This window comes from Cydia pomonella, chromosome 2, assembly GCF_033807575.1.
Source record: "Cydia pomonella isolate Wapato2018A chromosome 2, ilCydPomo1, whole genome shotgun sequence".
Lineage (NCBI taxonomy): Eukaryota > Metazoa > Arthropoda > Insecta > Lepidoptera > Tortricidae > Cydia > Cydia pomonella.
The window spans coordinates 17,499,531-17,515,433 of NC_084704.1; the positions used below are offsets into that span (position 1 = coordinate 17,499,531).

The 15,903-nt window shown below is 37.5% G+C and overlaps 1 protein-coding gene across 1 annotated transcript in view; it reads left to right on the plus strand.

The window, feature by feature from the left end:
- LOC133515543 (protein croquemort-like) overlaps positions 1-15,697 on the plus strand; it is a 41,617-nt gene extending 25,920 nt beyond the window's left edge. Inside the window, exons 6-11 of the mRNA XM_061848094.1 lie at positions 2,818-3,026; positions 5,009-5,117; positions 6,401-6,561; positions 6,805-6,909; positions 8,722-8,869; positions 9,215-15,697. Of these exons, the coding sequence (XP_061704078.1) occupies positions 2,818-3,026; positions 5,009-5,117; positions 6,401-6,561; positions 6,805-6,909; positions 8,722-8,869; positions 9,215-9,328 (846 nt within the window). The 3' untranslated portion in view covers positions 9,329-15,697. The remainder of the gene's footprint in view (positions 1-2,817; positions 3,027-5,008; positions 5,118-6,400; positions 6,562-6,804; positions 6,910-8,721; positions 8,870-9,214) is intronic.
- The last annotated feature ends 206 nt before the right edge of the window (positions 15,698-15,903 follow it).

Sequence of the window (15,903 nt, forward strand, 5' to 3'; positions counted from 1 at the left end):
AGAGGACAGGAAAAGATCCGGTCGGCCCCGCTCAGCTAGAACTGAAAAAGTGGTAAAGGCTATAAGAGAGCGAATTCGGCGGAAAAAACACCGATCTATTAGAAAATTAGCTGCTGATCTGAAAATTTCCAGGGGATCTGTACATAATATATTGAAAAAAGATCTTGGATGTCATGCTTATAAAAAACGAAAAGTACATGGCATTTCAGATGCAACCAAGAAAAAGAGAGTAGAAAGATGTAGCACCATACTTTCTTGGCACGCAGGTGACGAATTTGTTTTCTCAGACGAGAAACTCTTTGTGTTAGAGCAGCCTCATAACGCCCAGAACGACCGGTTGTGGGCAGCACGGATAGAAGACATTCCAGAGTATGAAAAGAATGTGCCTAGGTTCCAGAGCTCACCATCAGTGATGGTTTGGGGTGCTCTTTGTAAGAGGGGCAAACTGCCTCTAGTTTTTATTGATAAAGGCGTCAAAATCAATGCGGCATACTATAAATCGGAGGTTTTGGAGAAAAATGTTGCTCCAAATTTAAAAAATATGTTTGCAGACGATTATTATGTTTCCCAACAAGACGGAGCTCCGTCGCATACGGCAAACGCTGTTCAAGCTTGGTGCAAGGCTAATTTGACCGATTTTTTGCCGAAAACTGAATGGCCACCAAGTTCTCCAGATTTAAACGTACTAGATTATTTCGTATGGTCATACATGCTCTCGAAACTAAATAATTATAAAGTCGCAAACCTGAGCCATTTTAAAAAGGTTATCATGCAAATATGGGACGATATGCCGATGGATGCGGTGCGTGCCGCTTGCGACTCTTTTGAGAAACGTTTGAAACTTGTAAAAAAAGTTAAAGGTGGAGTTATTCCAAAACATTTGTTGTAAATATTGTATATAAATGTGGCTTTCATTTAATATAATTTTCATAACATAAACTACGCGTAAATTTATTTTATTAAGGATCATAACTGTATTCGAACTTATTGGACACGGTGTAGTGCGGGGACTCCTGGAAAAACTGTTGTCAATCTAGTTATGCACCAACTCTTAAAAACAACCGCTGTATACTTTTTCTGTGTCCTTTCTTGTGCAATTTTTTTATTTTTATTGTAATATTATAGATAAACCAGTCTTTTATACGTAATTTATTTGTATTAGTGAATGCCCTAAATTTTAGTTTAACTATGTCGCTCTCATTACGTTCCTAAACTAAATACCAATAAATAGGTTATTCAAGAAGCGAAAGCGTCCACTGAAGAATGCGGCGTGCGTTATGGAACGTTAGCGTAATCGCTGAGTAACCAACACGTAATGGTTACCAAATAGCACCGTAACAGCTGATCGATACTAATCGATCAGCTGTTACGCTGCGATCGTGATTAAACTGGTTAAAATGGGCTCATGACGATGGGTTCCGTACCTTATATGGGGACCATGAGGTTCTTTGACCTAATTCGTTTTGACATTTTTTTCATATATACATAGATTTTAAAGTATTTTCTCGGTGATTCTTTTATAGGCTCTTAGGTAAGCTGCTGTGACGAGGATAAGCATCACATCAGTGATAATCCCCATAATAACTATCGATCATATTTATCACTTGTTTGCGTATTGCTATATTTGAATATTGGTAGGTAGTAGGAATAGGAAATAGAATTATCGATTTAAATTTAACGATGTAATATTTCATGGATACGGTGAGGTGAACTAAAAACTTGATCAAAGTAAGGTCAGTTGGAGACATTGAAGTAGCCTCTATCTAGGTATGGGTAAGAGAGGTATGGGCACTGTGAATGTCATCTCGCTTTGTGTGGTAGGGCACAGAACAGCGGATGTCATTCCAGATCTAGAGCAGAGCCCAACTGAGTACCTCCACCTTACAGAAAACCACAGCCAAATAACACTAGACCCTCCTCATAGTGTTGTGTTCCTGTCGGTGAGTAAGGTTGCCAGACCTCAACGAGGGTGAGAAGTGTTAGGGTCGGCAACGCGCATGTAACTCCTCTGGATTTGCAGGCGTACATAGGCTACAGAGACTGCTTACCATCAGGAGGGCCGTATGCTTGTTTGCCACCGACGTAGTATTAAAAAAAGGTGTGGTGTAAGGTTTAGAGGCCTGGGTTGTGATTTACTTTGTAAAATGTTTAATACAGTTAAAATAAAATAAATAATAGGTACGAGTAATAGAACATTATTGCAGACTGGGAAATGGCAATTCGTGGATGACTTTCGATTTTGTTGGACGATGCGAATAGTGCTTTTCTCCAAACATGCGAGGAAATAATATCCTATAGCTTGAAATGACTGCTGATCCGTATAGATGCGTCTCTAATAATCGGCTATTTGCATTGATTATTCTTAGTGGGCACATATTTATAAAACGTAAAAAACAATACAGTATTGAACATTACAGTTCATATGGCGCTAATTTACCACCTTAGTGCGGTAACTAGCACTATATGCGAGTATATCGGAAATTTACAGGGCCATAAGTTCTGTAAAACGTTGTACAATAAACGTGCGAAAAGGTAATTCGCAACTCATGTCGGTTTAAAACACTCCCTTCGGTCGTGTTTTAATTTATCGCCACTCGTTGTGAATTTCCTACTTTTCACACTTGTATCGTAAAATCGTAATGTACTATTCCGTCCGCTGAAACAGGACAATAATGAATTTTTTTTTGTTAATTTGAGTTGTCCATAAAGAAGAACTACCCACACTATTTTTGCTACACTAAAGTGAACAAGCATATTGGAGAAAATATATATTATTGGACAATCCCACACTTAGTTCCACATACTTTTCTTTTACAGCGTAACGGCTCTATGGAATACGACGGCATATTCCTCATGAACACCGGCGCAGAGGACTTCATGCAGCTAGGCAACATCGAGAAATGGAAGTACTCCAACCGCACCGTGTACTGTGACGAGTGCGGGGAGGTGCGGGGCTCCAGCGGGGAGCTGTGGGCGCCGGAGCTCGGACAGCCCGAGGTCCAGGTGTTCGCGCCTGATATATGCACGTGAGTATTCTGTGCTTTTTGAGAGTGCCGATTAGAGTGCTGAAAGATGTCAGATGTCGAGATCATCTACTAAGTCTAAACACATCCGGCCTTCAGACCTTTAAAAGGCTGTATCTTGGCAACTGTAATTAGAGTTGTACCGTTCTCGAGAATGATCTCCGCTTTGTATGGGAAACGTTCCTGCTCGAGAATAATTCCCATTGTAAACGGAGAATGTTCTCGAGAATGACAACTGAGAGTATATATGCTGTTGTTAGGACATAATGTGTACAGTTATGGCGGATTTGCCTCCGGAATCCGGAATAAAAACCCATATCCCCACAAGTAAAAAAATGAGATAAATATTAGACTTCTGTATTTCAAAAGGCGTTAAAAGTGTCATGTATTGTTGTTGTGGGCTTCTGTTTACGGTGCAATACCTATATCATAGTCTTGACACTATTATCCCAATATTTCTAATGGCCTTAACATCGAACAAAAACTACATTAGTGCCTAGATAACAATTCTAGTGATTAAGATTACTATTGTATCAACGTGAGATAATAGTGCGTCGATTCACTACATCGATAGATATGAATAGACTTAAACTTATTATTTTTATATATCGGAAATACGTAAAGGGATTACAGAAAGAAAATGCGGACTTGACCTGTCCTTATCTGCTGCACTCCAGTCGTACATAGTACATATATTATCTGATACTATATGAATTTATAAATGTTTGTAATCCAGATCCAGACATGATAAAAAAACATTGCATGTGATTATGAAAGAGAATGACAAGCTAATAATTAATGTTTTAATTTCAAAGCGGAGACCTTTATTGCTGCGTCGGTTAGCATAAGTTGTGATAAGAATGCTAAGAATATTAATGGCTAAAACCTAGTTTCACGGAACCATCTATTAGCAGAAAGGGCTGTTTTTTTACTACTACTAGAAATAAAGTAGTAACGATAGGTTATAAATAAAACGAAGGGGCTGTCGGTTAGCCCTTGCATTGTTTGCCCTAAAATACCTCCAAATAATAAAAATTAAAACAAGCAAATGTTATTGAAACGGGATCTAGACAAGTAAAACCATAACGCTCATCTAAGAACCATCGCGCAACTAACATATCCCAACAAAAACAAAAAATATGTGAAATGAGAGCCAAGTGTAATAGGTATCAAAATTATGTGTCGTTGTTGACTCTCCGACAAGAGTTGAGATCTGAGTGGGTGCCAAGTTCTTTGCTATATAGAAAATCTTTACGCCAGTTTTTACGTATAGGTTAAATAGGTTTCAAGTTCTGAAGGGGTCAAAAGTAGTTAATGTTTCGTGTAATATTACACACGGTTGCTGCGTGGCCAATTCCTTTTTCTTTGAACTTGGCTACCGCGTGTTTAGATCAAAGATCCTTTACAGGAAATCGTATCGAAATAGATTGATTCGTTTTGGAGATAAATGGAAACGTTCAAAAATAGTTAGTACTCGTAGTAGGGTTAATATCGTTAGATTTTGATATATGCGTCGGTTTACGGTACAACTACAGAAACCACACTTGTTTGATTATCAGATAATTAATTTTTTTGTAAAAAAATTGTGATATTTTTTACGCCTAAGACTCTAATCTGTTAAACAAAAACCATTGTTTCTTTTATGCGAGCGGTCCCGTGTGGTGACAAAGCAACAATGTCGTTTGAAAAGCAACTGTATCGTTATAGTATTAATATTCAAATCTATGTAACAGCTCATACGAGATAACATGTTTTGGTAATGTAGGACGATCGACCACCTCAGTGTAGGCGAGCGCTCATATTATTACATAGATTTGAACCTTAATACTATCACGATACAGTTGCTTTTTAATTGAAATTGTTGCTTTGCCACGTGGCTAATACGGAAGCTGCAGATCGCTCGCATAAAAGAAGTAAGGCCTAAAAATCATTTCAGTAATCTCATACTACATATAATATTTGTTGGTAACTTGGTATATTTCCAGGTATCTGACCTTGGGTATGGACAAGGAGGTGCACGTGGCAGGCATAGACGGAGTTCAGTACGCCGCCAACCGGTCCCTGTTCGACAACGGGTATAACTACCCTAGCACGGTAGGTATTATAAGCAATGTACTATCATAGTAAGTACAACAAGTTTTAAAATTGCGTGGGTGCATGATGATTGCAATTCATTTAAAGTGGCCATGTACTTTTGCGGCTCGTTGTACTAAAAATCAAACAGTCATCGTGGTCTACACTTGAGAAAATACCAGGCTTCCACTCGTAACTCTGTCATTCATATTATATATAGCAAGACTGTAACTACTAAACCAAAAGATGTCTAAATATCCTTCGGGTTAGCAAACAACGTGTTCATCCTCGTCCCTTTCTTTAACGTCTCCTTACAGTACATAATTTACAAAAAAGTTGGGTAGGTAGGGTTCACGCTTCGTTACGTGAACGATGAAGTTAACCCTCAACTGGGGACTCAAGCCACGGCCGCATTATTGGGTCAGCATTGATAATCAAAATCCATTTCAAATTTAAAATGTAACAGTAACATTATCGAGGTTCGGATGTAGCTAATACTTGCTGGTTGAGGATTCGTTTTAAATGGACGACTTTGGGAGTCCGTTTAATTGAATCCGAAGCCAGCAAACAGCCTTCCAGCCGAGTCATAGATAGTGCTTTTCTCAAAAATTATACAATAAATATAAATCTAATAGGAATATTTTACAAAAGCAACGTTCCTTTTTTTTTTAAAACAGAAGTGTATTTTTCTGCCGAAAATACGCCAACCTATTTGGGACAGCTAAATAGTCACGGTACAAACATTATGATAATAAGTTACTGATCATCTGTTTGATGGACCTATGCCTTCATTGGATATGGCCATTTAAACTTTTTTTTAAAGTTTAAAACTCGACAAATGATGGAATTAGCGTGCAACATTACAGTTTCTATATTGATTTTTATATTTTGACTGACCATAATCTGAAGCGCCACCAGCCTAGCGGTAAGATCGTGCGACTTTCAATCCGGAGGTCGTGGGTTCAAACCCCGGCTCGTGCCAATGAGTTTTTCGGAACTTATGTACAAAATATCATTAGATATTTACCAGTCGCTTTTCGGTGAAGGAAAACATCGTGAGGAAACCGGACTAAACCCAACAAGGCCTAGGTTACCCTCCGGGTTGGAAGGTCAGATGGCAGTCGCTTTCGTAAAAACTAGTGCCTACGCCAATTCTGGGGATTAGTTGTCAAGCGGACCCCAGGCTCCAATGAGCCGTGGCAAAAATTTCAGGACAACGCGAGGAAGACAACCATAAACTACGCACTTCGCTACCTATTTTTAGTCGACTTTGCCGTCCTTTTTTGAAAAAAGGTAGTTTCCAGGCGTGCTACTGCTCGGCGCGGCGCGACGCGGACTGCCTGCCGCCCGGCGCGCTCAACGTGTCGGCGTGCCGCTACGGCGCGCCCGCCGTCGTGTCGCTGCCGCACTTCCTGCACGCCGACCCCTACTACCCCAGCAAGATCGAGGGCTTGCAGCCCACCGAGTCAGTACCCTAGCCTATCTCATTATTCTTACGCGCCTGCCCCGGAAACGTGACAAAAAATAGTCGTAACAAATGGTATCGACTATTTGTACAGCTGGGAGACAATGTTTAAAAGCAGCAATTTTTTTGCTCTCTGATCGACAGTCGACCAACCGACTCGTCCGTAAACTGCTTACTTTGTAGACTCTTCAAGAGTATTATTTATTTGTGCTCTGATCATGTTTAATTATTTGTTGTCAACAGTGAACATAACTTCAGACTGGCGTTAGAGATGCTCACGGGCATGCCGCTTCAAGTCGCCGCTCAGCTGCAGATCAGCATGCTAGTCCGCCATGTAAACCTAGTCAGGTAACTTGCACTTCACATACTATGAAAAAACATAAAAAGAGTACGACTAGACTGGCAGATGTCCATGGGTATACCGTAGCAAATGTCCACTGAGCTATAGAATAGATCAACATATTAGTCCATCATGAATCCTGGTTGCGTCAGCTAGGAGAGTTGCATTTCCAAATCCCTCCATTATTGCTGCATATGATTCTAAACACACATGGGCTTCCATGAGAAAATAGGGAAACTCCTTTAACCTTATTAGAACACCTATGGCGATTTTACTATTTTCGTCAACAAATAAAAATATTTACATTAAGGGGCTCCCTGCGGTTTTCATCGATTTTTGACAAGTTTTGAGTCGTTACTCCTACATTTGTACTACAGATAGAATTACAAGAGAAACTGCTATCGTTTTTTAAATCTTATCTCCATTCTGGTCTGCCGGATTTTTAAAGAAATGGATACTTATTTTTTTATGATTTTTTAAACATTGTCTAAAACAAACACTTTTTTCGTTACTTGATTGCTGTGAAGGATCTTACATACAGGGTGTTTATTTAGTCACCTGCAATCATTTACGGGCTGTATTTATAGGTCATACTGAACATCTTTTACTATAGGAGCAACCCCGAAATTGCAGGAAAAAAATTACTTCCCCATAGAAAATGTCAAGGTCAGACAGCCAAAATGTATGAAACAGCCAATTTTTTTTCGCGTTGTCGGGCTTGGTCCCGTAGTAAAAGTTGCTCAGTATGACCTATGTATTTATATTATTCATTACTAAATAAACTCCTTGCATATGAAATCTACATATTTGGGTTCTTCTTTGACGTCTCTAAAAACTGGTCAGAGATTTAATTTTAAACTAATTAACACAAAGTTATGGCTAGATAACCAGTTTTTTGGCCTAAAATCGTTCAACTTTGATGCCAAATATCTCGAAGACAATTAACTTTGAAGTAGATATGGGATACGATATTGCTTAACACTTTCAATGTCATGCAGCCCATTTTCAATACAAAATTAACACACCTAGCGTGTTCTTGGTAGTGAATGTGTTAAAGCCGTTACTGTTAATACGATAATCTACAAAAATATTAGAAAACTAAGGGATTCAGATCGAAGGTCGTTGAAGCCAGAGAGCCCCTTAAGAAGTAAAATTGAGAAAAGTAACTGCTAATGAAGAACAGAATGGGAATCATGAATGACACGTACGAGTATTACACATTATTGATTTTGTTTGTTAAGGTACCAACGTATGCTCTCAAAAGTTTTAAGGTGAAGTGGAACTGGGACATTCTACTTTTTAGGGCAGGTTTTTGCACTAATAGTAATAGGTTTCAACAATTAAATGCTTAAAGATAAATGCAGTTAACTGTATGTATGCATAATTGTACCCGCACAACTGTAGTAAACTGCCAGCAACGAATTTTGTACGTATTTTTTTCTGTAAATATAGATTTTGTCGACTAAGGTTGAAAAATGATACCACTTTGTTAATCATTCTCTCTCATAACTAAAATTTGAAATTATTATTTACTAAGCCTTATAAATGACGTTTAGTTAATGTTGTGCATTTTTATTTAAAATGATTAAACATAACATGAAGTTTTTAACATTATTAAAAGTATATATTATCTTGCGTGTGATATTCATGATATGTAATTTATAATTGTTCATCTCAAATTACAAAAGCCTCTACAAGATTTGACAGACAGATAGAGACAGACAACGGGACAGGTGAAACTAAATAAAACCTTGTAAAAATTATGTCTCATTTAAATATTTTCATACAAGTTTTTGCTGATATTTGTCCATTATTTGTAGCCTTAACAACCAGTTGCCGGACCCGGACACGCTGGTGCCGATGTTCTGGTTCCGGCAGGAGGTCCACATCACGCCCGAGTACGCGAGACTGGCGCGGATGGCGCTCAACCTGCGTTACGGCGTTCCCTACGCGCTTTACACGTTGACTGTAAGTGTTGTTACATTTCCGGCTGCTACCTACTTGCTCGAACCGGACGGAGTATGTTGTTCCGGCAGGTCCGCATCACTCCTGACCGCTCTTGGCGCTGAAGGCGCTCAACCTGTGATACAGCGTTCCATACGTGCTCTACACGTTGCTGAAAGTTTTATTACATTTCAGGCCTCTGCCCGCTTTCAGAACCGACCCGGGCATATTGTTTCGGCAGGTCTGCATCACTCGTGAAAAGCCCATTCTAAAAAATTTGTGGCAACAGCTTAACTGAATGCAATCCAGGGGAGCACTCTGTTGTAAGTTAAACATATCGTACCTATAAATATCAATATTTATTTGCAGGGCCTGGGACTCCTTCTGATAGTATCAGGCATCATAGTACTAATAAGAAGACTGCTGCTCTCGCCCGAGACCACGCCCATACTGTCCGCCGAGCCCACTTCGGAGGAACAATGACTAGGAAGGTTTTAAGGGTACTGATTTTACTTACAATTATAGCTAATAGTGTGATATGCCATTCTATGCCTTCCGTCATCTATCAACGACGTCATGAACTAGGGTTTTATAGTCTTTTTCAAAAGGGTAGGGTGACATTTGAATTTTTTTCATTCTATGCCATTGACGTTTCAGACCAATCCTGTTTTATCAAAAATAACTTGGATCCCAATATAAAAATACATGTATATATTCTATGTAGCTTCGAATATTTCATTATAATAGACACAAATCACCAAACTATATATTATTATGTAAAAAAAAAATACTTATTAAGATTAAAAACGAGATGACGAGACGACCTGGACTCATTTTGTGGCGACTGGCGGGAGCGTCCACAAAACCGTAACGAGTGGCGGAAGACACAGTGGGACACAATGTAGGCAAAAAAAAGATGAATTAAAATGTTGTTGAATTTCATTATGTAAAACGGAACTCAATGACAATAGAGTTTGATTCTACTTATCGACCGAATCGATTCCGCTCGTTTTAAATCGTATAAGACATGTCCAATTGTGAAGGAATGTTTACTTAAAAATATAAATCATCACCAATAGAATCGATTATATGGCCTTATGGCAGATTTAATCGAGAATCGTAAAAAATCATTACTAATTTGCATTGTCACAATCCTATAATTGCTTTTTGACATGTGTCAGCCTACGCTTTGAGTTTGAAAAAGACTATAGGACCATAAAAAATGGTTTTACCATCAGTACACTGTAAAAGAAGCTGGTAATATGTTGAATAAATATTTCAAGATTAAATAAGTATGTAAAAGTCTTAGACCCAAGATAAAAAGACTGCATGTTTTATAAGGTTTATCTATTTGTTCATATTACTTAATAACGCTACTATATCCTTAGACATGTAGCGTATATGGTATCTCGACAAACTCGTAATACAACAAATTGCATCGAAAGTTAGACAGCTTGGTAATTCCTCTGTTTGTGGCGCCATTTTTAGGGTTCCGTAGCCAAATGGCATAAAACGGAACCCTTATAGTTTCGCCATGTCCGTCTGTCTGTCTGTCTGTCTGTCTGTCCGAGGCTTTGCTCCGTGGTCGTTAGTGCTAGAAAGCTGAAATTTGGCATGGATATATAAATCAATAAAGCCGACAAAGTCGTACAATAAAATCTAAAAATTAAATTTTTTTTAGGGTACCTCCCCTACACGTAAAGTGGGGGTGATTTTTTTTTTCGCTTCAACCCTAGAGTGTGGGGTATCGTTGGAAAGGTCTTTCAAAACTAATTAATATAAACATTTTTTGATAAAGTGAATATATTCGGAGATAATCGCTCCGAAAGAAAAAAAAAATGTGTCCCCCCCCTCTAACTTTTGAACCATAGGTCCAAAAAATATGAAAAAAATCGTGGAAGTAGAGCTTAAGAAAGACATTAAATGAAAACTATAGCGGACATGATCAGTTTAGCTGTTTTTGAGTTATCGCAAAAAGTTTTCCCTTCATAGTAAAAAGACTTACTTTAATTAGGTACTGATTATGCAAATTTGCCTATTTGCTTAACTCGGGTGAAAGGTACCGTTTCATCCCTTGGTTAACAATTTACTATACTTTAAGCTCCAGTTTAGTTTATTGTGGCGGAAGAGTAACTACGGAACCCTACAATGAGCGTGGCCCGACATGCTCTTGGCCGGTTATTATACTTGATTTAGAAGTTACCTAATTATGTTATTGGGTTTATTTAGAAAAATCCATTGCCGTGTTTTTTGTAGAGTATTTCTTGACTGACATATACATAAAAATATTCTTTTTTGAATGGTCGCCAATGTTATATCATAGAGACATAGAGCAATACTTAGTATAAACAATAAAACATCGCCCATAGAAAACATTAAAGGGTTATATGAGGCAAAGACAATTTAACTAACCTATGTGCCTTAATATAGTTAATTGATTAATGTGTAATCGATATTACCTATTGTTAATTTGAAATCATGTTAAATTTTAATTTTTATAGCTGTTGTCTTGAATAGTTTATATAAGTCATAACTACCCTACCGACAGTTAGTTAGCTAGGCTATGTTACGAACCCGCATTATGCCTATTTTTTGTTTAACTTCATCAACTTGTTCAATATAACATGTATTTAGTAAAGCAGTGATTATAGTTTAATTCCATAGAGTTGAAAGACGGGCAGAAATAGGGTCGCTGCAGCCTACAACGAACTAGAATGACTATTCGCTAGATGCACGACGGGTGCTGCCCTCTTCTTGTGGGCTTTTCTACGTTAAATCTTATGGAGTAAAATTTATTCAAACTGCTGCAGCTAGCATTAATGTGAGACATTCATAAGATTACGTGTGTTTGTGACAATCAGCGCCAATTCCCCTTCCGACGACTTCGCACCTTGCAAATATAAGTCTTCATATACTTCATTTTTTTTAACATTAGATAAAGGGTAAACAATCTTGACGTATCTTTTTTACTGAGAAAAGTGTTTTTCATGAAAAAAAAATCACCATTTTACTAATGCTAAAAAACAACTAAGTATAGAGCTCAAAAATTACCCCACAGGAAATATATGGAAAGGCATCTACAGCGCGCATGTAGACAGTGACAAATATTGTAATGCCGCGCAAGAGATTTGACATACAGATTGTTATTTTAGTAAATCGAAATATTATTGACCAATCGCAACTTTTTTAAATAGCAGCAACAGGGGGTATTACTGCAATCTTCTGCCGCCAGAGTGCAGCATTAGCACATATATATAGCCATAGAGAAACTTATAAATACTATGCCTTAACTTAAACAGTTAATAAGGTTTCACTATGACATTGATTGATACATCAAGGCGGCAAGCGGCAAGTTGGCGGTTAGGCAGAGAGCCTACTGAGAAACACGAAAATCGAAATTCTTATTCTTAAGTTATCTGCATCTCTATCGCTCGAATATGCGAAGATTGATAGAGAGGCATATGAGCATGATTTTGATGTTTGTGTTTCGCCGTAAGCCCCCAGTAAGGTACGTGTCAGAACTTATGAACCATTTTTCGAAGTCAAAAATGTATTCCGTCTCTAAGACTAAAGTATGACTTCATGACATGTTGATTTTCTCGTGTTCACGCTTCACGCGCGACTCGCACACATTCTCAACTCGAGGTCGAGCGGCGAGAGGCTTGGTATGAAGTTAGTTTTGTCTTGAGTGACCCTACGTCTGTCTATCTGTCAACTCAGTGTTTAATACATAGGTACTTAGTTACTTCCATGTACAGTTGGCAAAGGAACCGTTTTCATCTCATTTGAAACTTATTATATTAAATAAGAGTCGAAAGCGGATAGTCCGCTCTTTTGCCGACTACTCATACGTTACTTATATATTTTCCGATTATTTAAATAAGTGAATATTTATTTAATTAGAATAATAGGTACTTATCTATGTTAATTTCAGATTCGATCGCTTTCAAATTGACTAACGGTAGTGCGCTTAACAGCCTTGTCAAATAAGTGAAAAACTATCTCAAAATAACTTTCCAGCACGTTATAGTTTCTGTAGCTGACAATTTAATTTTCCAAAATAAATGATTTGTTCATGTGATAGCGCTGTTTAGCTTAGGAAGGAAGGCAAAATGTGAACAAGCCGGTTCAAAAGAGACGGCTGCTCTGTTCAGCTGCTCCGTCGATACACTTTACTCTGTTGATCTTGCTAACCTGGGTTTTTCGTCTCGAGGTGAAAGTCTCGCATGAAAATTTTAAGAAATAAATTATACCCATAATGCTTTTACTGTAGCCATGTAAAGTTGGTTGGGTTCTTTCTTGATACACCCTGTGTAATTTATTACTCATACCTCATATTTTAATTGCTCATACACGTAGTATTTAAGACATTAAATAATTGTGATAAGAACTTTTTTTCTTAAAGCAATATGTATAAACGGTACTTATTCTACCTGATTTTAGTTAATACAATGATAACCTTACCAAAGATGTGGGGACATAAGTTGCGAGTTGGCTATAAGTTTAAAGTCCAGTGACACCTCTCTACTCTCAGCCCTCACACCGGTGTTGCCCTTGAGCCATTCTAGATGTCGCTTTTAGTGGGGGCCATCTCGTGGGGGCGAGTCACCGTGTGCCGGAAGTAAAATTGTATACCATTTTATTGGGCAGGCGTCCGGTTTCATATCCCATTCGCCCAGCATTTAGTCCATCGCTTTCACCAAATAGCCTAGTTCATTTTATTAAAGTGTCAAAGGGGCCTCTACTTGTTGGCTTCGGCTCCGCGTACGTCTCCCAAAGGTCCGAAACAGCATGGTTCCGTGATGGGAAAGACATTACCAGAAATTGTTTTAGAAATCATGGAAGTATAGAGGGTCTAGTACTGCCGACTGCGCAACTCGAGTCGCGCGCCTGTATAATACTAATTTCTCAATCATAGTGTGCGAAAGAAACTATACCTCTCGCGTCTAATGGTGGTCCCTGTGACAGTTCATCCAACGTATAATTTCATTCATTATTTTAAAATTATGGCTTCAGTCCAGTGGGACTATTTCGCCAGTATCAAGGATTAGGAGCTTTAAATACGACTAAAATTGTACGGTTAGTACGCGTTTCAAGATAAATTCTCCATTCACTGCACACTACATTGTAAAGTAACCGATATTACACTTTAAACAATATTAATGAGCAAAAAACAAAAAAAAATAATCCAACAAAAATGAGGCCAAGTATCAAGATGGCGCTCGAGCCCGAAGCAATGTATAAGAGGGCTTCCGTTTTTGTGCTCACCAGTTGCATGTCATTATGGAGATGTAGGTCCAGAAAATACTGATCTCAACATTCTTCTGTGCTTATTTTTATAAAATCAATACGTTCTAATATACACAATGATTTTTCAACCTGTCTAGTTTTACATATATTTTAGTTGCCATTTTTTTTAATCTCTAATATTTATTGAAAATTTCAAATGTCATGTTGTATTTAAATTTGAAATACAGCATGACATGACAAACATTTACCACAATTATGAATAAGCAGTGAAAATTCGCGATAAAAAAAGCTTGAAACCCCCAAAACTTCTAAGTTTTTACCGTCTTTTTATTACCTATATAAATTTTAAATAATTATTATCTAAGTAAGATATTGTATTGTGAACAACATGTTTTGCTACACCCTTTCCAGGGTCCTTTATGTACCTATGTATCATACTGGTGTGCAAATAACGATCTCTCTATCTCTATCTAAATGTTACATAAAAAGTATAAAAATGTGAATAAAGTTGACGACCGGTCTGGCCTAGTGGTCGATGGTCTTGGGTTCGAATCCCAGTAAGGGCATTATTAGTGCGATGAGCACAGATATTTGTTCCTGAGTCATGGATGTTTTCTATGTATTTAAGTATTTGTATATTATCTATATAGTTGTCTGAGTACTCGCAACACAAGCTTCTTGAGCTTACTGCAAGACTTAGTAAATTTTTGTAAGAATGTGCTAGATTATTTATTAATATTTATTTATTAACCCCCTAACCTACCAAAAAATGTCTGCAAGCATTTTATGTGACATCAATTTCATACAAAATGAACTGTCATAGGGGCCATCATTACGCGACGATATGAAAGTGTTTCGCGCGACTTGACGGGCTGCTGCGCTAATCCTATAGTCTGTAGTTAAGTTTTTTGTTAATTGCTGACCATAGTCTGTTAGAAGTTTTCATTATTATTATGATTGTAATTAATTTATGCAAAAGTCATTGTTATTATTTAGAAGTATTCATTGTAACTACATACTTTATTCTTCCACTAATTTTAAGTTAGATAAATATTTTGACAATAAAAATGGTCAATGCGTATGTATATATAAATGTATGAGACAAGTGACTGAGGAAAACAAAAATCTTTCAAAAGAGGTTACTGCCTGTAATATGTTATAGTAAACTTGTTATATTTGTTCCTGATATTTTATCCACTTAAATATGAACTTACCAATCGCATGACGCCATAGATAAGTAAAAAAAAAGTTTCATTATTTTATCTATAAATTGTTTTATACCAGAGACCATAAATAACCTAGGTTAAGTTATTGCCTTAAGAGTGGTAACTTTTACATAATCATACAATTTACAGAAACTTACTAAACTTGTTACCTATGTTTTACCTAGACAGACATCGTTAACAATAAATGATTTCATTTAAAATTCAACTAATAGATAATGTCTTGTTTGAAAAAATAAAACTGTCAACGTTGTCTGGATCCGGGTCACCTGATTTTGTGCCAATTTTGTTCTTAAAATGTGTTTTCGAGGCTAGTTAAGCAAATGTTATGTGATTGTTGATAATTTTTTTATAAAATTTGATTAAAAACAGAAATGTATTTATGCTTTTTTTTTCATACATATCAGGGTTACCTATAAGAAAACGCTGATCCTTTATGGGTCAAAAACATTCGGGAAATGGACGTCTCTTCTGTGGACACTAAAACAGGGGTCACCAAATGGCGGACCGCGGTCCGGACCTGGATCGCCGATCTATTTTGTGATGTACATTACATTTGTTTATTAAACTCAACTAGAAACGGAC